A 25561-nucleotide genomic window follows, 5' to 3' on the forward strand; every position below is an offset into this window, starting at 1 on the left:
GACTTCCTTCCTAGCTCTCCTCCAAAAAACCAAGATGGAGAAGGAAAAAAATCAAAACTTGAGGCTTCATAACGGTAGTCCACAAACTAATGGGTTGTGTCACTTATTTTATACAGTCGATGATTTTCTGTTACAAAGGACAAAATCAGTTAAGACATTTTCTCTCAATCTGTCTTGTGCTCACTTACAACAACTCTTATTAACCCTCTGGAGTCCATCTATTTATTGAAAATACACGTTTTATTTACAGTAATAACTTTATTTATATCTGATATGTAGACAAGCTGAGAAAGCCAGTTAAAGTTCAATCAGAGGAGCTTTCACAGTGTGACATTTATGTTTCTAGACCATTTTTAAATTGTGAATTTTCTTTCTACAATGAAAACTATTACTATTTTTAATTTACATGCAAATATACTGTTTTGTAGTTTTATTATTTATTCTTTTTGTCTGCTGTTTTTGTGTGTATAAATGGTTAAAAAAGGTACATTTCCATAGAAACCTGTGTCTTTTATTGGTCATTTTGTCTTTTTTAGTCATTTTGTGTCTTTTTTGGTCATTTTGTGTCTTTTTTAGTCATCTTGTGTCTTTTTTTAGTCATTTTGTGTATTTTTTAGTTATTTTGTGTCGTTTTTTGGTCTTTTTGTGTCCTTTTTAGTCTTTTTGTGTCTTTTTTTAGTCATGTTGTGTCATTTTTTTGTCATTTTGTGTCTTTTTTGGTCATTTTGTGTCTTTTTTGGTCATTTTGTGTCTTTTTTTACTCATTTTGTGTCTTTTTTTACTCATTTTGTGTCGTTTTTTGGTCATTTTGTGAATTTTTTAAGTAATTTTGTGTCTTTTTTTACTCATTTTGTGTCGTTTTTTGGTCATTTTGTGTCTTTTTTAGTTATTTAGTTTCGTTTTTTGGTCATTTTGTGTCTTTCTTTGATCATTTTGTATCTTTTTTGGTCATTTTGTGTCTTTCTTTAGTCATTTTGTGTCTTTCTTTAGTCATTTTGTGTCTTTTTTTGGTCATTTTCTGACTGATAGCCAAGTTTGTGTGGAGAAAAAGGAGCCATGCATGTGATGTAAGGACAGACTGAAAGATGATAAACAGAGACAGAAATTAATGCAGAGGAAGTTGACAAATTTGAACCAAAATCTCCTGGACTTCAGAGGGTTAATACGGTAAATAGATGCACTTTATTGGAGCATGTTGAAACTTAGATTGTTTGCGTTGTAACCATGATGATACAGTCCGGTACGGTCCGGTCTGGTCCGGTCCGGGTGTCAGGTCTGGTTTCCAGCTGGCGAGTCCCTGAAGCACCAGGTGTTAATCAGAGACCTTTGGATGGTCTTCGGCCTTTGAGCCTGCTGCATTAGTGGAGCCATAAATGTGACAGTAATTATTCCTGATAAGAGAGTTTGGGGTTGAGTCATCTGTCAGATGTTATACAGCCTCAAACAGACCAGATGGAAAGTTACTGATACAATCAGCTGGACTGTTCTGATGCATATACAGCTATTTCTACACTGTAAAAAACAACAACTGTTGTTCTCACGGTTAAAAAAACAGCAGCTGTAGTTGCTTTACTGTAAAAAGTAGAGTAGAACTTTTTTAAATATTACGGTAAAAAGATATTGGCACTGTTGATTTCATGTTTAAGATTGACATTTTATTCAATTTTTTACCATATAAATAAAAAGTTTTTCCATCAAAAGAAACGCTGTTCTGCCATATAATTGACAAGAAAATACTTTATAAATGCTGCATAAATTAAAGATTTTACCATTAAATATTACAGTATATTTCTGTTAGAGATATGGTGTTTAGTACATTTAACAGTTAGAAAAAGTATTTTTAATGTATCACTCTGAAAGGAGTCGGTCCTCAAAATGACCTTTTCCATCCCATATTTCTGTTTGTTCTGGTGTTTTATCTTCAGTGTTTGGTTCTTGGGCTCATGCTTGTCAGTCTCCTGACAAGAAATGTGACTTTGTGTGTGACTGCAGCGACTGCAGCGACGAGCGAGACTGTGGTAAGTTAAAAACGTGTTATTTTAATATTATATAATAATATGGCATCAGTGGCTGAGACAAAATGAATCATAAGTTGTTTATTCAACTTTTTTCATCTTTTTTTTTATTTATTTTTTTTACCATGAGGGCATTCATCTGATCTCATGATAGACTTTTTTAAGTTACACAATTTAAATGCACAATTTAACCCTCCTGAGTCTGATACACCACATAATATTTACTATACCCATGTTTGGTCTTCAGCAGGATCTGACAATTATTTTTTCTTATTGAGCCCAAAAATCATGAAATCTGAAATAAAATGATACTATTTATCACAATAAAAACCACAAATAGGCTCAATGAACTGTTTCAGACCTGAAAAAAATGTAAACATAGGTTGCAAATATGAACATTTAAAGACAAAATTCAAATATTATAAAACTATACATAAACAATTACCATAAAAACATGTTTATTCATAGGAACAGTGTTAGCCCTTTTTTTCCATTTTTACAAAACGCCACCCCTATCCTAGTTTTACACTTGAACAAATATTTCTGTTCTATCAAATTATAACGATCATATCTTTGGTTTTACACGACCTCGGAACGTCAAACAAAAAACTATTTGCCATGGAATATATGATAAACTGCTCATTGCAGAACACTATATAGTCGAGTAAATCTAATCCAGCTCGACATTTATAGCATCAAATGTCCATAAAAGAGATGATCTAACACAAGTGGCTGCTGGAGGGAGTTAAAGGTGACATCAGAGCAATGTGCAGGATTTCCTTCACTTCTTACCCTGGAAAACCAACCAAGCAATGGCAGTTATTTGATTCTTTGCAAAATGAATGAACAAAAGTTGTGGGGAAAAATGATTCAACGCTAATGTGAATAAAAGGGAAAAGGCATGAAAGACAAACGTGTAATCCTAGATTTAAAAAGCCAAAAAATTAACTGCAAAGTAACCAGAAAGTAGGTGCTGTGCAAATTTAAGTTTTGTGCTGCTTCACTGCAAAAAAAAAGCCAACTTGTATTTTTTGCCTGAAACAGTGATTTAAGTTGGTAAAACTTGGAAATATAAATTATCGACATTTAGGGCAATAATGTAAGTTAGCACAACAAAGGAAGCCAGTTGTCTGCTCAAAAACAAGTTGGTGAGTTGTTGTTACTTATATCTTTAAGTTGGGGTTCACAACAAGGGACAATAGTTCTGCTAACTCTTATTTCTTTGTTGTGAAATGCGGGAAAGCGGTGAAATTCGGTCATTAGCGAAAGCTAGCGGCTAACTGACGCTAGCGGCTCACTGATGCTAGCGGCTAACTGATGCTAGCGGCCCTGCTTGTTACAGCTACAAGAGTAGCCATTAGCGTATCAATGCTAACTCAAAATTGTGGTCGCAACATTAGCTGACATTTCATAGCGCCGTTACAATCGTGCCAATTCAGCACATTGCAGAAGTTAGCAGAAGTAAGGATTAAAAGATATTACAATGTAAAATTATAAGTTCAAAAATCTGAATTCAGAGTTGAGCAAACTCAAAAACAAAACTTAAAATATTTAGTTTAATTGTCCAACTTGAAATTTTATCGAAGTTTGTTGCCTTGAAATTTTGAGTTCACCCAACTTTTCTTTTTTTGCAGTGTTGAGCTAAGGTGGGCCATGTGACGGTAGACCTGCTGGCCATGTAAAGACTGATAGATTGGGGGGAACATAGGACCCTTTTTGGGAAAAACAGGGAACATAGGGATGACCCCTCATAGACATGTTCAAGGCCTCTTTATATTTCCTGCATGGGAGCAAGAAACATTTTGTGAAGTTGCTTTGTGGTTATTTTTCCCTTTTTCAGTATTGTGGTGATTTTCTTTGTGAACCAGTTTGCTCCGTCCAAAAGTGAACATTTCTTTGTTTTCCTCCTCTCAGGCTACAGTGGAAAGGGGTTTCAGTGTGACTTTGAGGGAACAGGAATGTGTGGCTGGACCGACCGGTCCCTGAATGCAGCACTGTACAGCTGGGTCAGAGGTCAAGGAGGAAGTGACACGCTGCCCGACAGTGGGCCGTCCTCTGACTACACCACTGGGACAGCTACAGGTAGAGACTTATTCATTTAGTTTCCTCTTTTTGACCTCATGTTGTTTATAACACAGGTGTCTAGAGCATAGCTCGCTCTTTTTTGTTTCATCTAGGAATATATTTAATTTAAAAATGCTTTTATAGAATGTGAATTAGTAGAATAAGCGAAAAACTGACTGTAATGTGGGCAGTAAATAGGTCTACTAGGGCAGAAGTTACCAAAATCAAAAATAAATAAATTGATATACCATAAAGTGAAACAAAAATAATATAATATAGCTGTTAAAATGTTATATACATTTATATATATATATTTTTATTTTCTTCTTTATTTATTTAGCTTTGTATTAATTCTTGTATTTATTTACCATCCTATTTAATTTCATTTATTTATTTATCTTAAAATTACTTTTAAATGTATTTAAATCATTTTTGCATTTATTTATTTAATATTGTATATATTTATTTATTTATTCATTCATTCATTCATTCATTCATTCATTTATTATTTTCCCCATTTCCATATTAACAAGTGAAATAAGGACACAATTTAAAGGATGAAGATGATTTTTTTTTAAATTTTGTCTACATTATGAACAATATTATTGTAATAATTGTTTTCTTGTTCTGATCAATGAACAATGTTTTACAGGGGATGAGAAAATATTTCTTGTCAAACAACAATTTTGACTTAAAACAGTAAAATAGACAATAAAAAGCAGGGTATGCTTGAGGGCGGGGCTACCTTGTGATTGACAGCATGACACTAGAACTTTTGATTCTCAAGTTAATTGTAACATTTTGGACGCTTAAAAAATGTCTTGTTCAGTGTTTGTCTGGACTAAACTGACAGGAGTTTGCTTTTCATTATCATTTTTTTTATTTCACATTACACAGGCTGGTTTGTGGGAGTGAGTGCAGTGACGGCAGAATCTTCCCAAACTGCAGTTTTAGTCTCTCCAGAGATGAAACAGTCTTCTCCAACCTGTCGTCTTCGTCTCAGATACTTCCTGTGGGACTCAGGTAACCACTATTAATGGCTACAGGCTTCTCCTTTATCTTAAAATACAAGGTTATAGACTGCACTTTATAGTATTTTTAATGCTTTTACTATCAGCATTTGTATGCATTTTACATATCATTTTTAATGAGTGTGCTTGAAAGAGCACACTATAAACTATTCACCGGGCTTTATCCTATTAATTCTTCCGTTTCCTCCATGTTTTTTCATGAGTTTTAGTCGCACATACACTTAAGAAGTATCAAATCGACCGGCTCGGCCATGACAAGTGTGCTATGACTTTTCTAAGGGTTTCGGCAAACAATTTTCAAATTATTCGCCAAAACCACATCAAAAATCTCCCCAATGTAACCCTATGGAGAGGCTAGAGTGGATGACATCATCGCTAGAGTGTAGAGGGAGAGAAAAAATTGTCAAAAAATCCATTTGGAAAAAAATAATTATATCTCAAAGCTTTTATGACTTTGTTTTAGTAATTTAGTGTCTTATTTTTGGTAATTTTACATCATTTTTTGGTAATTTAATGACTTTTTTGGTAATTTAGTGTCTTATTTTGGTCATTTTACATAATTGTTTGGTAATTTGGTGTCTTTATTTGATAATTTAGTGTTTTATTTATGTGTGCTATGACTTTTCTAAGGGTTTCGGCAAACAATTTTCAAATGATTCAGCAAAACCACATCAAAAAATCCCCCCAATGTTACCCTATGGAGAGGCTAGAGTGATGACATCATCACTAGAGTGCAGAGGGAGAGATTTGTCAAAAAATACATTTGGAAACTGCGCTCGAGGCCGCAGATACCACTCTACAGAAATAATTTATACATAGAAACGTAGGAAAATTGGTCTTCTGCCTCACATTGGTGTGGTAAAGCTGTCAGAGTTCTAGTTTGGGCGTAGGACCACAGATGATCCACCAACACCACCCACAGCCTCATAGACCGCCATGTTAAAAAGGCGGGAACATTTCTGGAGAAAAGCAGAGGTACCAGTTTCTTCTGATCGCTCTAAAAAGACAATTTCTTCCTTTTTCTTCACAAAACACATATGTAGACGTTCAGGAAGAACTGAGGATGCTCAAAGTGAAGTCGGATCACTGATAGGAGCTACAGTTTGGACTAAAATGCTTTCTGTTCGAGGAGAACGTTTTGCTGTTTTTCTCTCTGTCAGTGGCTTCACAGGAGCAGTTGATTTCAGTTGATTGCTCTTCTCTGATTGGTGGCCCCCAGTTCATATTGTAATCCAATAATGTATGGGTGAGAGTCACGGGCCAGAGTCAAGCACACTCAAAATTTCTTTAGAAATGTTCTCGTTTTATAATTGTCCCTCACAGTTTGATTGATTCTACACTTTTATCTACACTGTAAAAACGTCCCGTTGTTTTTACAGAAAAAAACTGTCAGCTGTGGTTACCAGAATATTTCCGTAAAAAATACAGTAGAAATGTCAACATCTTTACAGAATAACTTGTAAATTTTACATCCTAAAACTGTAGTAATTAAAAAAAACAACATTTTAAAGTTGTAGATTATAGCGTCCTTTACTGCTAATTTAACAGGATAATCCTGCTTTTATACAAATTTTATGCAAAATGTACATGCAGATTTTGCTTATTGTGCATTGAATACCAGTAAATTAACATTCAGTTATTATTTATTGTACACTGAATACCAGTAACATTTACAAGTTGTTTACATTTGTACTGTATTTTTTGCAGAATTATTCTGGTAACCACAGCTGACTTTTTTTCTGTAAAAGCAACCAATTTTTTGTTTACAGTGTAATATAAAAACATATATAGTATATTTCTTTATTTTTGTGTACACAGCTAATGGAGTGTTTCACCTTTAGGTCCCACAGGTTTTGACTCCACACCCTTGTGGGCGTCCATCCTTCGCCAGGACACTCAGGAGGCTGTAGTGTGGCGTCCTGAGGCCACCAGTGTTCGTGGCTGGAGGGAGGCTACCGTCTTCTTGGGCCGCATTCCAACAATCTTCCAAATCCATCTTTACTCGCAGCGCACCAAGGGGCAACAAGGAGATGTGGCGGTGGACCAGCTGGAGTTTCTGGACTGTGCTTTGCCCTGTGAGTCCATCCAAATGTCCTGGCCAAGCTATGGACTCTTCAGTGTCCCTTCAGTAATTAATGATCACTTGTATGTTGTTTTCCTCTCACTACATCTTCAGCTCAACCCAAGTGTGCTCCAGAGATGATGGCGTGTGTTCGTGGCGGCTGTGTGGAGCGGCGGCAGGTCTGTGACGGCACCGATGACTGTGGTGACGGGTCTGATGAGAAGAACTGTGGTGAGAAATCAAATTAAATTAGAGCAGAGAGCCCTCAGACACCACAGGACAGCAAAGATGTAGGATTTTGTCCCCCTGTTGTTTATGTCTAACAAATATATCACATTTTTTTGTTTAATTGAGGAAATACATTTGGTTTTGAATTGGTTTTATAGCATATAAATCAGTAGAATAAGATGGATGGATGGATGGATGGTTGGTTGGTTGTTTGATTATGGATGGTTGTTTGGTTATGGATGGTTGGTTGGTTATGGTTGGTTGGTTGGTTGGTTGGTTGGTTGGTTATTGATAGTTGGTTATGGTTGATTGGTTGGTTATTGATGGTTGGTTGGTATGGATGGTTGGTTGGTTGGTTGGTTGGTTGGTTGGTTGGTTGGTTATGGATGGTTGGTTGGTTATGGATGGTTGGTTGGTTGGTTGGTTATGGATGGTTGGTTGGTTATGTTTGGTTGGTTGGTTGGTTATGGATGGTTGGTTGGTTGGTTGGTTGGTTGGTTGGTTGGTTGGTTATGGATGGTTGGTTGGTTATGGTTGGTTGGTTGGTTGGTTGGTTGGTTGGTTGGTTGGTCGGTTGGTTATGGATGGTTGGTTATGGATGGTTGATTGGTTGGTTATTGATGGTTGGTTGGTATGGATGGTTGGTTGGTTGGTTGTTTGGTTATGGATGGTTGGTTGTTTGGTTGGTTGGTTGGTTATGGATGGTTGGTTGTTTGGTAATGGTTGGTTGGTTGGTTGGTTATGGATGGTTGTTTGGTTATGGTTGGTTGGTTGGTTATGGATGGTTGGTTGTTTGGTTATGGATGGTTGGTTGGTTGGTTGGTTGGTTATGGCTGGTTGGTTGGTTATGGATGCTTGGTTGGTTATGGATGGTTGGTTGGTTGGTTAGTTATGGTTGGTTATGGATGGTTGGTTGGTTGGTTATGGATGGTTGGTTGGTTAGTTATGGTTGGTTATGGATGGTTGGTTGGTTGGTTGGTTGGTTGGTTGGTTGGTTATGGATGGATGGATGGATTAAACAATAAGTGGGTTTCTCAGCAGTTTACCCAACACAAGTATTCGCCATCCAGTGGCTGAAAAATGCAGTTTTTGCAGAATTCTCCAAAACATCAAACCAGAAAGTTTTTATCTCTGCTAACTTGTCTCTTGAACACATCTTCCAGCTGGAGCATGATGCACACAGTTCCTTTTACCCCATAAATATACTCATCCAGAGATCACCGGTTCATGTGACTTGTGTGTATTTATTGTGACTCCAGAAGAATACCGGCGCTGTGACTTTGAGGAAGGCCTGTGTGATTGGAGCCTGGATTCATTATCCCCATTGAAATGGGTACGAACGCATCAGAGCAGCATCTCCAACACAGATCCTCTGAAAGGACCAGGACGGGATCATTCCACCAACACCGCAACAGGTTTCATATTCTCATCAGTCAAAGTATTCTTTTAGTTGTTTTTATTGTCAATGTGTTCAGGTTAACTCTTTTGACTGATCCCTTACTTAAGTAAAAGTACTATAACCACACTGTGAAATTAACAAGCATAACTATAAATTGATTTCATGTTTTTATGTTAAATCTTCAGCTGAAAAGTAACTAAAGCTGTCAGCTAAATGTAGTGGAGTAAAATGTACAATATTTGCCTCAAAATGTAGTGGAGTAGAAGTATAAAGTTACATAAAATGGAAATACTCAAGTAAAGTCACCTCAAAATTGTACTTAAACATAACGTACATAAAAAATGCTAGTCTAGACTATCCTTATTATCACTGCAGGTTCCTTCCTATATGTCACCGTCCCTGATGGGGGTCTGAAAGCTGACTGGGCTGCTTTCCAAAGTCCTCGTCTTGAACCCACCAACAGCTCATATCCCTGCAAGGTGAGTCCCAAACAGAGAGCTTATTAAAAAAGTAAAGACATTAAAAAGTAAGACATAATACAAATAAGATAATATAGCTCTATACATGACGTACAAAATAAAAACAAGAAAAAATGTAAAGAAATAAAATGGCTAAATAGCTCAAAAAAACAAACAAACAGAAAGTCACCAAAGGAGTTCGATATCAGGCTTCGTTTGGCGTTTCTTTTCCTATGATTCAAATTTGGCTGGGTGTTTCATAACACATTTTTCTGTGATGTAGAAAACTCCATCCATCCATCCAATTTCCTCCGCTTATCCGGGGGCCGGGTCGCGGGGGCAGCAACTCGGATAGCTAATATTTTTGTGCTACCCGGACTTTAAAGTCAAAACATTTTCCACATGTTTTCTCTCTCTCTCTCCTGTAGATGGTGATGTACACTCACCAGTTTGGGCCGAGGTCCGGCGGTCTGTCGGTGTTGGTGGCTGAGCGTCAGATCTACCCGGTGTGGCAGAGGGGCGGAGCTCTGGGAGATCTCTGGGTGAAGGCAGAGGTGGAGATCGTCACCAACTCCACTTTTCAGGTGAGTACTCCACCTGACTCTGTAGCCAAAATAATAATGCTAAACTATTATGGAAAACATCTTTAAATCAAAGATAATGATATTGACAAACTAGAAAATTTCTAAAGAAATTTTGAGTGTGCTTGACTCTGTGGTGTTGGTGTGTGTGTGTTTGCCCGTCTGTGTGTGTCTGACACTGTCAAAATAACAACAAAAAAGTCAGTCATGAGGAAAAAGTCAAAATCACAAAAAAGTAAAAATGAGAAAAAAGTCAAAATAACAAGAAAATGGTGAAACTTGCAAAAAAGTAAAAATCACAATAAAGTCAAAATGAGGAAAAAAAAGTCAAAATAACAAGAAAATAGTCAAAGTTGCAAAAAAGCCAAAATGAGAGAAAAAAGTCAAAATGGGAAAAAAAAGTCGAAGTCACGAAAAAAAGTCAAAATGAGAAAAAAGTCAGTCACGAAAAAGTCAAAATGAGAAAAAAGTCTAAGTCGCAAAAAAAGTCAAAATGAGAAAAAAGCCTAGGTCATGGAAAAAAGTCCAAATAACAAGAAAAATAGTCAAAGTCGCAAAAAAGTCCAAATAACAAGAAAAATAGTCAAAGTCGCAAAAAAGTCAAAATCACAAGAAAAATACTCAAAGTCGCAAAAAAAGTCAAAATCACAAAAAAGTCAAAATGAGAAAAAAAGTCAGTCACGAAAAAAGTCAAAATGAGAAAAAACGTCAGTCACGAAAAAAGTCACAATGAGAAAAAGAGTCAGTCACAAAAAAAAGTCCAAATAACAAGAAAAAAGTCGAAGTCGACTTAGTAAATGAATGGCAATTTCTGAAGCATTTGCCACGATATCTACTGAATCTTCCATGAAAAAAAAGCAGCAGATAAATATATATTTTATATTGATATACCACCCAGCCCTATTAAGAGCTTTAGTACTTTGTGTTTGGATAATTTTGCTTTTCCACTCATGTCCTTATAGATTTTAATAGTGGCCGCCATCAGGGACTTTTCATATGGAGGAGTTGCTGTCGACAGCATCGTGTTGTCTCCTGGATGCCGCTTGTCACCTGGTAACCTTTTTAAACATCTTTTATTTAAATCATTCTGCAAAAGGATGAGAGTGAATCCATCTGTTATCTCACCTTCTCTTCCTGAACAGTCAATGATACCTGGGCAGAGGAGTTCCCTAAACCTCCCAAAGACCCCTGTACTGTCCCGGACAAGATGTGTGACTTTCACAGTGACTGTCCAGGAGCCCAGGATGAAGCACAGTGTGGTGAGTCAGAAACACCAGAGAAGCTGCAAAGACCTCAGGAGCCACCAGGGGGCGCTCCAAGTTAGCAAACTACAAAACGCTGTTGTCCAGAGACAAACATATTCCCTAAAATGTTGACTATTTGGGAATTTAGTGGGGCAGCTTAGCGTTAGAGTTTATATAAGGATTATATAATATATAGAGGTTATATAAGGATTGTGCATTTTATGATAAAAGCGTCAAATTTGGTACACTTCTAACCAAAGACATATAGAACAAAATTAGATGTGGAGGCACGACAAATTTTCAATATAGTGGCCATTTTCAAGAAAACAGAGTTTAAAAAAGTTATTTAGTGATCTATATAAAAGCTAAAAACGTATACAAATGAAAGCTATATAAATTGCATATAAGAAAAGAACCTGACAAAAATACAAATACAATGCAATAAAATATATATATATATACACTTAATAAAAAATAAAAGTTCCTTTCTTCTTTCCTTATTCCTTCCTTCCTTCTTTCCTTCATTGTTCCTTCCTTCCTTCCTTCTTTCTTTCCTTGTTCATTCCTTCCTTCTTTCCTTATTCCTTCCTTCCTTCCTTCTTTCCTTATTCCTTCCTTCCTTCTTTCCTTCCTTGTTCCTTCCTTCCTTCCTTGTTTGTTCCTTTCCTTTCCTTTCATGCTCCTTCATGCTCAGCCAGTCCAGAAGTATATGGGTATTTTTTTAGATGACAGAAAAATGTGTAGTCCTGTGTTGTTGTTTTTTTAATGTAATATGTTTTTAGTCCAGTTTTAATACTTACAATTAAAAGGAAACTAAGTGGGTAGATTGTGCATCTTTTTATCTTATTTTCTAAATGAATAGTATTGGCTCAGCCCTGTTTCTTTATGACTCCTGTCTCAATGTTCGTTGCTGTGGTTTTTGTCTCATTTTGACTCACTTTGATGTGTCGTGTCTTCTCTCTGCAGGAGATTTCTCTGTTCCTGGAGGAAGTTCAGGCTGGACGGACCGCAGCATCGGCAGTCAGGGTTGGCTGCTGCATCAAAACTCCACATCCAAAGGTAAAAAAAAACAACCCAGAAAGCTTTTATTGTCATTGCACAGAGTAGTACAACAAAATTTGCCATCAACCCGTCCAAAACATATAAAAAAACACACAAAAAATATGACAGAGGTGATGTGTATCTGTGGAATTTGGGCTGTAGGCGAAAGTGGCAGCGATTTTCTGCTACTCATCCTCTCGATTATGTATGTTTTCAAAATGGAAAAGAGGAGGAAGTCATGTAAGATAATAAACCAGGTGTTGGTGTGTGTGTTTGCCCATCTGTGTGTGTCTGTCTGACACTGTCAAAATAACAACAAAAAAGTCAGTCATGAGGAAAAAGTCCAAATCACAAAAAAGTCAAAATGAGGAAAAAAAGTAAAAAATAACAAGAAAATAGTCAAAGTTGCAAAAAAATTCATTCACGAAAAAAAGTCAAAATGAGAAAAAAGTCAGTCACGAAAAAAAGTCAGAATAAGAAAAAAGTTAGTCACGAAAAAAGTAGAAATAACAAGAAAGAAGTCGAAGTCACAAAAAAGTCAAAATTAGAAAAAAGTCAGTCACGAAAAAAAGTCAAAATTACAAGAAAGAAGTTGAAGTCGCAAAAAGTCAAAATGAGAAAAAAGTCAGTCACGAAGAAAGTCAAAATAACAAGAAAGAAGTCGAAGTCGCAAAAAAGTCAAAATCACAAAAAAGTCAAAATGAGAAAAAAAGTAAAAATAACAAGAAAATAGTCAAAGTTGCAAAAAAAGTCAAAATGAGAAAAAAGTCAGTCACGAAAAAAAATCAAAATGAGAAAAAAGTCAAAGTCACGAAAAAAAGTCGAAATAACAAAAAAGTCAAAATGAGAAAAAAAGTAAAAATAACAAGAAAATAGTCAAAGTTGCAAAAAAAGTCAAAATGAGAAAAAAAGTCAGTCACGAAAAAAGTCAAAATGAGAAAAAAGTTAAAGTCATGAAAAAAAGTCAAAATGTTTTCAATGCAGGACTTTTACTGTAGTGGAGTCATTTCACAGTGTAGAATTAGTACTTTAAGGATCTGAATACTTCTTCCATCACTCAAATGTGTGTTTCTTTCACATTCCTCAGAGGAGTTCCTGTTTGTATCCGAGGCCTCAGGCCAGCAGCTGACCGAGGCCCAGACCAGGACCCCCCTGCTGGGACCCTCTGGTCCAGCCTGCACCCTCCAGTTCCAGTTTGCATTAAGTGGGGATCCAGATCACATCGGTAACTAAAAGAACTTCCTGTCCAACATGTCTTCTTTTCCTTTCCTTCCTTCTCCTGAAGGACACATGACTCAGGTCTTTAACGTGTCTCCTGTGTGCTGCAGGTGAGCTGTCCGTCAGGGTGATTGACAGCCAGCTGGGAGAGCTGCCCAAGCTGTGGGAGTCTACTGGGAACACTGGGAGCGGGGAGGAGGCGTGGCAACAGGTCCAGGTCCCTGTTGGAGCCAGAAGACATCGCTTCCAGGTCAGAAAATATTTATATTATTATTTCTGATAAAAATGATCAGATGGCACTTCCTTCCTTCCTTCTTTCCTTGATTGTTCCTTCCTTCCTTCCTTCCTTCTTCCCTTCATGATTCTTCCTTCCTTCTTTCCTTGATTGGTCCTTCCTTCCTTCCTTGTTCCTCTCTTCCTTCCTTCTTCCCTTTTTCCTTGCTTGTTGTTTCCTTCTTTCCTTCCTTGTTCCTTCCTTCTTTCCTTGATTGTTGTTTCCTTCTTTCCTTCATTATCTCTTCATTCCTTCCTTGTTCCTTCTTTCCTTCCTTCCTTCCTTCCTTCATGATTCTTCCTTCCTTCCTTCTTTCCTTGATTGTTCCTCCCTTCCTTCCTTCTTTCCTTGCTTGTTGTTTCCTTCTTTCCTTCCTTGTTCCTTCCTTCTTTCCTTGATTGTTGTTTCCTTCTTTCCTTCCTTCCTCCCTTCCTTCATGATTCTTCCTTCCTTCCTTCTTTCCTTGATTGTTCCTCCCTTCCTTCCTTCTTTCCTTCCTTCCTTCCTTCCTTGTTCCTCTCTTCCTTCTTTCCTTCCTTCCTTCCTTCCTTCATGATTCTTCCTTCCTTCCTTCTTTCCTTGATTGTTCCTCCCTTCCTTCCTTCTTTCCTTCCTTCCTTCCTTGTTCCTCTCTTCCTTCCTTCTTTCCTTGTTTGTTGTTTCCTTCTTTCCTTCCTTGTTCCTTCCTTCTTTCCTTCCTTCCTTGGTTGTTGTTTCCTTCTTTCCTTCATTATCCCTTCCTTCCTTCCTTCCTTGTTCCTTCTTTCCTTCCTCAAAAGGTATCAAATTGACCGGCTCGGCCATAACAAGTGTGCTGTGACTTTTCTTAGGGTTTCACCAAATGTTTTTCAAATTATTCGGCAAAAACACGGCAAAAAATCCCCTCAATGTTACCCTATGGAGAGGCTAGAGTGGATGACATCATCGCTAGAGTGCAGAGGGAGAGAAAAATTTGTCAAAGAATACATTTGGAAAACTGCGCTCGAGGCTAAATGTATTTAAGACAATATAGTTTGGTGAAATAAAACCGTTGTATCTCGTTGAATTGACAAAAAATCTGCTTCCCTGTAAAGTTAAGTGTCGTGTTGTTTTCCTTGTTTGTTAATGTTTCCTAGCTGGCGTTTGAAGCTCGTGCTGTGACTCTTTCTCCAATCAGCCAAATAAAAGTGAGAAATGTTGAGTTTCTCAACTGTCACGCAGATTATCTCCCGTCTTCTCCAACAGGTAACTCCTAGTTACTCACATTAAACACACATGATGCTGTTAAATCATCATTTACTTTCTAATTCCTCCTCCTTCGTGTTATTTGTCCAGAGCTGTCGTGTAACTTTGAAGCCGGACTGTGTGGATGGTATCAGGACCACAGTGACAACTTTGACTGGACGCTGCTGGACGGGATGGACCACACCATCGGGATCGGTGAGATCAGTTAAAAACAAAAAAGTCTATCTATACAAACCCTCATTCCAGAGAAGTTGAGACACCGCACTGTAAAAAATAATCTGTTTAATTTACGGTAAAATACCGGCAGCTTTGGAACTTCACCGTAAAAAGTACAGTGAGTGGGTTTTCTATTCTAAATTTAAATGTAAATATCAGCAAAAACTGTAATTTAGACTGAACATTCCCGTTATTTTTAGGGTGATTGTGTCATTCATTCACACATCATGGTATTTCTCCATAAGTTTTGCATGAAAATGTTATATTTTTACAGTCAAACTGTGTGTTTCCTACAGTTTATGAAGTTTTGTGCTATTCTTTGTTTTATGGTAATTAAAAGTGTCTACTACGGTGAGATACAATGTTTAATTTTATGCCCTATTTCTGATGTAATTTGACGATGTTTTACTGTTATTTCTACAAACATTTTTTACAGTGTGTGTAAAACATAATTGTATCATGCATGAATGTATGAAATTCAGAATCCAGAGTGTAAACAATCTGCAGATGAAAACACAACCGAAACTACATCAGAAAGAAAAAAAAACACCTGCCACTACTTGCTGGTGAGCAGATGGGTTTTAAGAGGTTAAAAGCTTAAAATCTGCAAAAAATAAATGAACAGAAAGTCTGCAAAATTTGCTTAAGTCAATACTGACTCCAGAGGGTTAAATTAATGAAATTATTTAGAATTGTCTTGTAGCGTGGTGAAAATGAAAAAGGTTTTTTATACAGCAAAAGTGAATGATCTTGAGATAAATCAGTATGTCATTCATTCCTTCACTATATATTGTCATGTATAAGACAAAGCAATATAACTGCCAGTGGTGGAAGAAGTATTCAGATCCTTTACTGCAGTAAAAGTACTAATACACACTGTGAAATGACTCCACTACAGTAAAAGTCCTGCATTCAAAACTTACTGAAGTAAAAGTACAAAAGTATCAGCACCAAAAAAGTATCAAAAGTAAAAGTACTTGTTATGCAGAATGGACCCACTCAGACTGTTTTATATGTTCTAAATATATTATTTGTATCGATGCATTTATGTAAGCAGCATTTTAATGTTCTCAAACTAATAGTTCATTTTAAGTAATAAATATACTGTTATGAGGTTTAATTCATAAAAGAAAATGCATAATTACTTGAAATATATCATGTTTTTTTTATGTTAAACCTCCTGTAAAGTAACTAAAGCTGGCAGCTAAATGTAGTGGAGTAGAAGTATAAAGTTACATAAAATAGAAATACTCAAGTAAAGTACAAGTACCTCAAAATTGTACTTTAGTATAGTATTTGAGTAAATGTACTTAGTTACATTCCACCACTGTCATATATAAGACATAGCAATATAACTGCAGTACATAAAGTGTCACAGCTGAACTTTTAATGCTTTAAAGCTAAAGGAAAAGTCTCTGTGTCCAGGCAGGAGTCTGGTGGTGGACATGTGGAGTCCGTCTCTTCGTGGAGCGTTTGGACGTTTACTTTCCTTCCCTCAGTCTCCGGGTCGCTCAGACCGCTGCCTCTCCTTCTTCTACAAACTCTACGGACCGAATACAGGTGGGAAGAAGTTTAGAGGCACAGAATGATAATTAAGTTTATTTTGTTCTGATGAATACAGAGATGTATAACAGGCAGATGAGTTAAAAATGGAATTAAATCATGAAATTTGGGAAGAATGTCTACATAACGTGCAAAAGTGTTCAGTTCAACCAGACACAAGCTAATACAGTTTAAAACACACAATTATTCACAGGAAAAGCTGGAAACATACTTAGAAATTATGATGCTAGGATCACACCACAAAAAAAAGAAGATAATGAGTTATATTTCTTTAAGCCTGTGGGAGATAAACCTCATGTTAATTATATGATGCAAAAAGACCAGGATATAAAAATCTGCTTCTTAAAATGCTTTTTTTTATGTCTCAAAATGGCACATAGCTGGAAATAATCAGAAAGTTGATTTTTTTTTTTTTACTTTCTTTTTATTGAACATTTTAACAAACATTTTGCACACATCTGGTATACATACATCGGACCCCTCCAATAATACATCTTCATACTTGACATCTTTCCTCAATCTTTCATCTTGGATCAGATATAAAACATTTTTATATACTTTTATATATAAAATTGTGCAACTGTGTCATCCAAAAATGATGACTAATCAAACAGCAATTTGTTCCAGTGTAGCAAAATTAGAGAATTAAAAATAATAATATTCATAAAAGAAAAAAGAAAAAAGAACCAAAAAACAATAAATCAAATTAGAAATAATTATAATAATAAAATAAAAAAAAACATAACTTTTCGACTTCTGTAGCTACGAACCAGGGTACTTTTCCTTCTAATGATGGACTAAAGTTTCCTATTTTTTTGTCAATAACTGCTCCGTCCTCTCCGACTGACCTGCTCCAGGTGATCTGAATGTGAAGCTGCTGCATGATGATGGTTTTGAGACGGTTCTCTGGACTCGTGGTGCAGCTCACGGCAACATGTGGCACGAAGCTCAGAGCACCGTACCACACCAGCTCATCAACTACCGGGTAGGAAATGATTCATACATTATCACAGAGCTTCATGCATGTTTTATGTATTTACTATACACATATATATAAATATACTTACACCTTAATAACCCAGAATTAAATAATCATGATCAACAAAAAAACAAAGTTTATACGAACAGTTGGTAAAATAGACTGATAATATACAATACATTTATGGTTAGTCTGATCTAGGGCTGGGCGATATATCGATATAAAAAATATATTGATATATTTTTAAATGTGATATGGAATAAGACCATATCACATATATTGATATAGTTCAGTTTTTTTCTTTCTTTATATATAAATGCCACCCTTACTAAGGGTTTGTCATATTTAGTTATTTTTGTAATGTTTGTTATTCTTTTCCTCATATAAATATATTTATTTCAGAAAGAGATTGGCCTATTTTATTTCATAGGCTATTTTTATTTAAGATATTTTTTTATTTAAATGTGCACTTAATGGAGCTTTTATTTAAAAAAAAATTCTCCTGTTGTTATACAGTATTTATGTTCACTTAAATAAACATTTTCAATGAAACTACTTGTGACATGTCATATTTGACTTTGACTAAACATTTGCTCTCACTTTAAGATAAAAAATATCAGGATATATATCGTATATCGACATTCAGCCTAAATATATCGGGATATGACTTTTGGTCCATCTCGCCCAGCCCTAGTCTGATCTGATTTTTGGAAAAGTGAATTTCACTCTGAAAGTGTTTTCTCCTTGTAAAAAGATAATACTAACATACTTAATATCTCTCTTTTCCAACTCACCCACTCTGACCTTTGACCTCCCACCAGCTGATGTTTGAAGCGGTCCGCTCTGGTTTTGACGGGCGTGTTGCCATTGACGACGTGGCGTTTGATGACGGCCCGTGCAGCGTGCCCAGGTTGTGTTCCTTTGAAGCCCAGCTCTGTGGATACAGCAGCTCTGGGGACGTCCGCTGGCTCCACCGCAGCGGGAACACCGCCACGGTGACCGGACCCCAGACCGACCACACTCTGGAGACGGAGCTGGGTGAGAAACAGAGGAACCTTCACAATAAAACTAGAAAATGTCAAAATAAATGTTGAGTGTGCTTGACTCTCAGTCATATTATTATTGACACTGTCGAGTAGTTTACAGTATATTATCACTACTGTTGCTAAGGGATGTGACAGATCAGACCGGTCGCGTTAGCCGTTTGCACATTAGCCGGTCGCACATTAGCCGGTCGCGTTAGCTGGTTGCGTTAGCCGGTCACATTAGCCGTCGCACATTAGCCGGTCGTATTAGCCGATCGCGTTAGCAGGTCACATTAGCCGGTGGAAGTAGCCGATTGCACATTAGCTGGTCGCATATTAGCCGGTCGTGTTAGCCGGTCGTGTTAGCCGGTCACGTTAGCCGGTCGCATTAGCCGGTTGCACATAAGCCGGTCGCACATTAGCCGGTCACATTAGCTGATTGCACTTTAGCCGGTTGCGTTAGCTGGTCACATTAGCTGGTCACGTTAGCCGCTCACTGTAGCCGGTCGCACATTAGCCGGTCGCACATTAGCAGGTCGCACATTAGCCGGTCGTGTTAGCCGGTCGCGTTAGCCGGTCACATTGGCCGCTTACTGTAGCCGGTTGCAGTAGATGGCACAAAGTGTCTAACTGAGGTCAACAGAAAGGCGCCATATTAACCCTCTGAAACAACGCATATCTCCACCCAGTGTTGAGGAGGAGGACACGTTCCCATCAGTTATTCAATGTTTTCAGGTGCATGTAAACAAGGAAAAGGACAGAAGTCCAATTAGACGCCAAAATCAATTTTTAAGCATAGCTCTAAACTGTGCATGTAAACATGCATTTGCGGCCTCCAGAGCAGTTTTCAAATTTACTTTTTGACAATTTTTTCTCTCCATAGGGTAACATTGGGGGGATTTTTTGGCTCAATTATTTCTGTAGAGTGGAATTTGCGGCCTGGAGCGCAGTTTCAAAATGTATTTTTTGACAATTTTTCCTCTCCCTCTGCACTCTAGTGATGATGTCATACACTCTAGCCTATCCATAGGGTAACATTGGGGGGATTTTTTGGTGTATTTTTGCAGGATAATTTGAGAAGCATTTGCCGAAACCCTTAGAAAAGTCATAGCACACTTGTCATGGCCGAGCCGGTCGATTTGATACCTTTTTTTCTCTGCCTGCTGTGCTGCTCAGGTTACTACATGATGGTAAACACCGGAGCGAACTTCCTTCGTCCTGGTGGGACGGCGGTCCTCACCTCCCCTTCCAAAGGAACCGCCAAGACTCAGTGTGTTACTTTCTGGTACCACATGGGAGGAGAGAACCCTGGTGAGACACCTTCACACACTCATACACACATAAAAAATGACAAAAAAAACCCAAAATATAACATCTGGGTGTCCTCTGCAGGCTCTCTGACGTTGTATATGAAGCCGGTGGAAGGAGAAAGAGTAAAGATCTTCTCTGACAGTCTGAACCAGGGAGATGTCTGGCGCCATGGCAACGGCAACATCCTGACTGCTTTTGTGGACGGGCAGGTACAGTGAGGAGGCTGGAGATACTTAGTTACAGTTAATTATTCTATGGATTAAATAGAATTATAAGGAGATTAACTCTCTGGAGTCCAGAAACTTCTTCCTGAGGTAAAAACCTTCAGCAGCATGTTTCCTGCTGTCAGCTCAACTCTAAAGTTTTGGCTTTTACACAAGTTTCCATGTCACATTTAGAGCCTCAACTCTTTTTCAGCAAAGGTTAAAATCACCACCACCAAGTGTAGTAATATGATTTTACTTTTTTTGCAGAGATTTTTCAGATTTTGCAGTGTGTGTTTCAACATTTTTAATGCAATCTTTTGTGTTTACTGTTTTTTTGTGTGATTTTTGGCAATTTTTTGTGTGTTTTTTTGTAATTTTTTGTGTGGTTTTATCTGTGTTTTTTGTAAATCTTATTTTTTGTGTGTTTTTTGTGGTTTTTATGTGTGTGTTCTGTGTTTTTGTGTGTTTTTTCTATATTTTTTGTGTGTTTTTATCTGTTTATCTTTTTGTGTTTTTTTGTGTGTTTTTTGTCATTTTTGTGTGTGTTTTTTGGATTTTTATGTGTGGTTTTTATGTGTGTGTTCTGGTTGTTTTGTGGGGTTTTTTTTGTCATTTTTGTGTGTGTGTTTTGGGGGTTTTATGTGTGTTTTGTGTGTTTTTGTCTGTTTGAAATTTTGTATATTTTTGCATTTTTTTGTAGTTTTTATGTGTGTGTTTTGTGTGTTTTTATGGTTTGTTTTTGTAATTTTTTTGGTGTGTTTTTGTGTGTTTCTGTGTGTTTTTTGTAAAAGAAAATTGTGTTTTTTATTAGTTTTTTTGTGTGCGTTTTTGTTTTTTACGTGTTTTTGTAATCTTTTTTGTGTGTTTTTTTTTGTGTGTTTTTGTGTGTTTTTATGTGTTTCAAAATGTTGATCCAGTGAGTCATGGTGATCATTATTTAAGTTGCATAAACAGACAGAATGAAAAAGAGTCAAAAACCAACAAAATAGCCCGAGACTCCAAAGGGTTAAACTAAATTGCAGTTATGTGTTCACATGTATTAAAGTGTTGTACAAGTTGTTAAAGATGTCCTTAAATCCCTGCAGCATGTTTCAACGTCCCGTTTCTCTAGCAGACTATAACCTTGAAGCTTTAGATAGCTGTCCTTAGTGAATCTCTATTTCTAGCATCATGCTTTTATTCTGCTCTGCAGCTGGAGTTTGAGGCGGTCGGAGCTGGAGGCAAAGACACTCACATTGCAGTGGATGACATCTTTATTTCAGATCACCCATGTGAAGATCAAGGTTTGTACACTGCAAAAAACATGAAGCTTACCAAGTATTTTCTTCTTATATCTAGCAATAGTATCTTAATTATCTTTTTATGACTATAATTTACCTACTGACCATAACCTACTGGCTGTATGTGCTTATTTTAACGTGTCTTTTTGTAACAAAAATGAATGAATAAACTCTTCACAGGGATTTCATTCTTATGTAAAGACTTGTTTTTAGGAGTTTTTACCTAAAATATTGGCTCCAGTTGAGAGTTTTAGTTGCATGTAGTTTAAATGTTATTTCAAAAGCATTTTCTACCACCAGTATCTACCCACAGATACTGAAATGAGGGAAAAAAACGTGCTAGTTTCAAGTATTTCTGGCTTATTTTAATGTTAATACAGTCGTGCTATTCAAGCCACAAATGCTCGAAAAAGTTAGGATTCATTTCTAGACATCATTGGTTTTTCCAGTTTCTAGATATTTTTTACTTATTTAAAGAATTCTTACAAAGAAACATTAACTTACAGCACTGGCAGATAATTTCACTTGTTTTGAGCATGTATTTGCTTAATTCTGGGTGTCAAAATCTACATTTTCTTTTGGGAAAAATGTATATACAAGAAGCATGTGGCAGTCCAAACATTTTCAACTCAGGATTCCCTGCTGCAGCACTTGAAGACCTACCAGTCTGGGGGAAAATGAACATATCTATTTGATCAAATAATCATCTAGTGATATTCTCAATAGCTTTAAATGATTCTTTGACCCGGAAAATGTAGATTTTGACACCAAGATTGACCTTCTGAGTGGCTTGGAAGACATATTGGTTCTCATAGATTTTATATGGCTGCCATCTCCGATCCACAATCTTGATGAAGTGGCTCCTACCAAAAATTGAGAGCTATAGTGATAGAGAGCATGTGGAAAAAATGTGGTGCTTTTGTCCGACGTGTCCCCTTTATTTACCTAAGCTGCCTGACTATCAGACTTCTTTTTGAAAATAGTAGAGTCGCCCCCTGCTGGCCGTTAGAAAGAATGCAGGTTTAAGGCTCTTCCACATTGGCTTCACTTTTCAAATCAAGAGGCTTTGTGTGTTTTCTTCTTTTACACACTCTGTGATCTTACTGCAGCTTCTTTTTGTTTGTTCTGTTAACTATCTCAGGTTCTAAGTGCAGTCTGGAGAAAGGCATGTGTAACTGGAGCAACACTCGAAACGTCAAAGTGGACAAACTGGACTGGGAGCTGACCAGTCCGGAGGCAGAGAGCCACTACTCCATCCCAGCTGAAGACCACAGCCTGGGCACCGAAAAGGGTAAACGGAGAGACGCTAACAGGGACTGAGCTACTTTAACACATAGATTCTATATAAATAATGGACGTAGTGACGTCCCGTTGGTTTGTGTGTTCCACTCTTAGTCGCCATCTTGTTTCAGATCTGGGGATCAGAGCATATGTGGAGTGGAGGAGGAGAGGGATCTGATCACTCTGATCTCTGACCTTTTTTTCATGATTTCAATTTTTTTTTTTTCATTTTGACTTCTTCCTCGTGACTTCGACTTTTTTCTCGTTATTTTGACTTTTTTTCATGACTATGACTTTTTCCTTCTGTTTTGACTTTTTTCTCGTGACTTTGACTTTTTTCGTCTCATTTTAACCTTTTTTCATGACTTTGACTTCTTTCTTGTTATTTTGACTCAACTTTTTTTCTAATTTTTAACTTTTTTCTTGTGACTTCAACATATTTGTCGGTATTTTTACTTTTTTTCATGACTTTTTTCTTCCGTTTTGACTTTTTTTCGTCTCATTTTAACCTTTTTTCATGATTTCAACTTTTTTTTTCATTTTGACTTTTTTTCTTGTGACTTCGACTTTTTTCTCGTTATTTTTACTTTTTTTGTGACTTCGACTTTTTTTTCTCATTTTTAGTTATTTCTCGTGACTTCCACTTCTTTCTCGTTATTTAGACTTTTTTCTCGTGACTTTGACTTTTTTCGTCTCATTTTAACCTTTTTTTTATAATTTTCCCCCTTTTTTCTCATTATTTTAACTTTTTTTTCTCATTTAGAATTATTTCTCGTGACTCAACCTGACTTGTTAGCATTAACTGGAGCATTTGCTGGGATGTTAGTTTTGGCAAAAAACAAAAACAAAATGTTTGTTACTGACCTCAGAAAACTGAGCAGCGACTCCTTGGAGTGTCTGTTAGTCCAACCAAACGCTGAACAAGACATTTAATGAACAAAACGTTCAAATAAACTGTCATTAAGTGAAAATACAGTGAAAGGATCAAAGTTATGAGACCAAACCACAATACCTTTTTTCTATCTATATAACGTTATATATAACTTTATTGACACGTTGCCGTGGATACGCATTGTTCTGCTTCTCTCCTGATGACGGCTCGCCTTGTTAGTGACCTGTCAATCAAATGTAGCCCCGCCCCAAATCATACGATTCTTTATCTTCTATTTTCTTCTAAATGGGGCCATTATTAGAACTATTAACATCAAATTGTCTTGAAGAAGATTTTTTACTAGTGATTGAGACCATAGTGTTGTCCTGAAAAACATTTCTGAGCTAATAAATCAAGTGAGAAGTTTTCTCATTTTCCATTGAAATGAATGGACAAAAATGCTTTTGCAGCCACACTTAGCGCCCCCTACTGGAATTTTCAGTAGAATGCAGCTTAAGGCACTTCCTGGTTTGCCTCCTTGCTCAGACCAGGAGGTTGCCGCCTGCTTTACCATGGAGAATAATAGTTCATTAAGCTTTGTTCATTTGTGTGCATGTTAATTCAACATGGAGCAAAATATGTGTAAAATAGACGACCTCCTCTTTCCTTTCCTGCAGGTCACTTCCTGTTCTTCCCCAGCAGCAACCGGACGGCAGACAATCTAGACGCCAAGTTGCTGAGTCCTCACCTGCCTCCAACCAAGGGAACCTGCCTCAAGTTCTGGGTCTATAAACCACACTCATGTAAGGATTAGTGGTGGTGTAAAAACCTGTCAGATGCATTTCCATTTTGATATTTAGTAACTCACTCCACTTGTTTCTTTTTCCTGATGTGTGCAGCTGACAGCCAGCTGAAGGTGTTGAGGCTGTCTGAAGGTCTTTACCAGGAGCTGCTGGTGGTGAGTGAACTGGGAGGACCATGGAAACGCTTCGATGTCAACATTACATCTGCTGAAGAATACCAGGTCAGAAGCACAATGGTACACCGAATTCTGAACATACAGTCATGGAAAAAAAAATGATGAGACCCTTGTTTTCTCTAATGTCTTGTTCATTTCAATGCCTGGTACAACTAAAGGTCCATTTGTTTGAACAAATTTAATGATAAAAACAAAAATTGCTCATAAGAGTTTAATTTAAGGGTTGATATCTAGACATTTAACATAATTTAAAATGTCTAGATATCAGCTCTCAATTAGGGCCTGAGCACTAACAGTGCGAGGACCCTGTTGAAATTGGTCCGATTGGGCTTTATCATATTCCAAAAGTCACCAACTTTGGGGCAAAATTCAATCCCGTTGAAAATGTATGTATTTTATTGGTTTCAGAAATGGGCGTGGCTAAATGACCTACTAGCGCCCCCTATAATGGAGCCCCTAAAACAGGTTTGTTGTAGAGACACGAAATTTGGTACATCCATTTATCATGGGAAGACGCACCAAAAAGTCTCAAGAAGCCATACCCAAAAACGAACAGGAAGTCGGCCATCTTGGATCGAAAATGGCGTTTTAGACGTTTTTAGCCATTTCCACGCCGCATACTTTAACAAACTCCTCCTACAGATTTAATTGGATCAACTTCGGACTTGTTCAGTACCACCACAAGGCCTTTGACGTCAAAAGTTATCAAAAGCTTTGCAGACTGTCACTCTATGGGGGTGTGGCATGGCGGCAAAATATGGCGTTAAAATTAACAAGAAATTGGAGAAAACAAGGGTGGTCTCATAATATTTTCCATGACTGTATCTAAACGTCTTACTTTGGAGACTAATGATGGAAAACTATCTCTGCTGTTTCTGTTATCTACAGATTATATTTGAAGGAATCAAAGGAACATCAGGTGTCGTGGCTCTGGATGACATCGAGTACACCGTCGGAGTCGACTGTGCTAACCAAGTCACAGATTCAAGTAAGACTGGACAGTGGTTCTAT

The 25561-nt window shown here is 37.1% G+C and overlaps 1 protein-coding gene across 1 annotated transcript in view; it reads left to right on the forward strand.

Moving 5' to 3' along the window:
- The first annotated feature begins 1224 nt into the window (after positions 1-1224).
- Positions 1225-25561, forward strand: part of mamdc4 (MAM domain containing 4) — a 31070-nt gene continuing 6733 nt past the window's right edge. The window contains exons 1-26 of the mRNA XM_059358609.1: positions 1225-1273; positions 1926-2018; positions 3930-4097; positions 4977-5102; positions 6952-7185; positions 7287-7403; positions 8660-8815; positions 9175-9278; positions 9686-9841; positions 10801-10891; positions 10981-11097; positions 12049-12141; positions 13211-13348; positions 13452-13591; positions 14731-14839; positions 14930-15034; positions 16481-16615; positions 17476-17603; positions 18419-18635; positions 19799-19933; positions 20015-20142; positions 21332-21422; positions 22561-22710; positions 24249-24374; positions 24471-24595; positions 25439-25538. Of these exons, the coding sequence (XP_059214592.1) occupies positions 1225-1273; positions 1926-2018; positions 3930-4097; positions 4977-5102; positions 6952-7185; positions 7287-7403; positions 8660-8815; positions 9175-9278; positions 9686-9841; positions 10801-10891; positions 10981-11097; positions 12049-12141; positions 13211-13348; positions 13452-13591; positions 14731-14839; positions 14930-15034; positions 16481-16615; positions 17476-17603; positions 18419-18635; positions 19799-19933; positions 20015-20142; positions 21332-21422; positions 22561-22710; positions 24249-24374; positions 24471-24595; positions 25439-25538 (3331 nt within the window). The remainder of the gene's footprint in view (positions 1274-1925; positions 2019-3929; positions 4098-4976; positions 5103-6951; positions 7186-7286; positions 7404-8659; positions 8816-9174; positions 9279-9685; positions 9842-10800; positions 10892-10980; positions 11098-12048; positions 12142-13210; positions 13349-13451; positions 13592-14730; positions 14840-14929; positions 15035-16480; positions 16616-17475; positions 17604-18418; positions 18636-19798; positions 19934-20014; positions 20143-21331; positions 21423-22560; positions 22711-24248; positions 24375-24470; positions 24596-25438; positions 25539-25561) is intronic.

Source organism: Centropristis striata, chromosome 19 (assembly GCF_030273125.1).
Source record: "Centropristis striata isolate RG_2023a ecotype Rhode Island chromosome 19, C.striata_1.0, whole genome shotgun sequence".
Lineage (NCBI taxonomy): Eukaryota > Metazoa > Chordata > Actinopteri > Perciformes > Serranidae > Centropristis > Centropristis striata.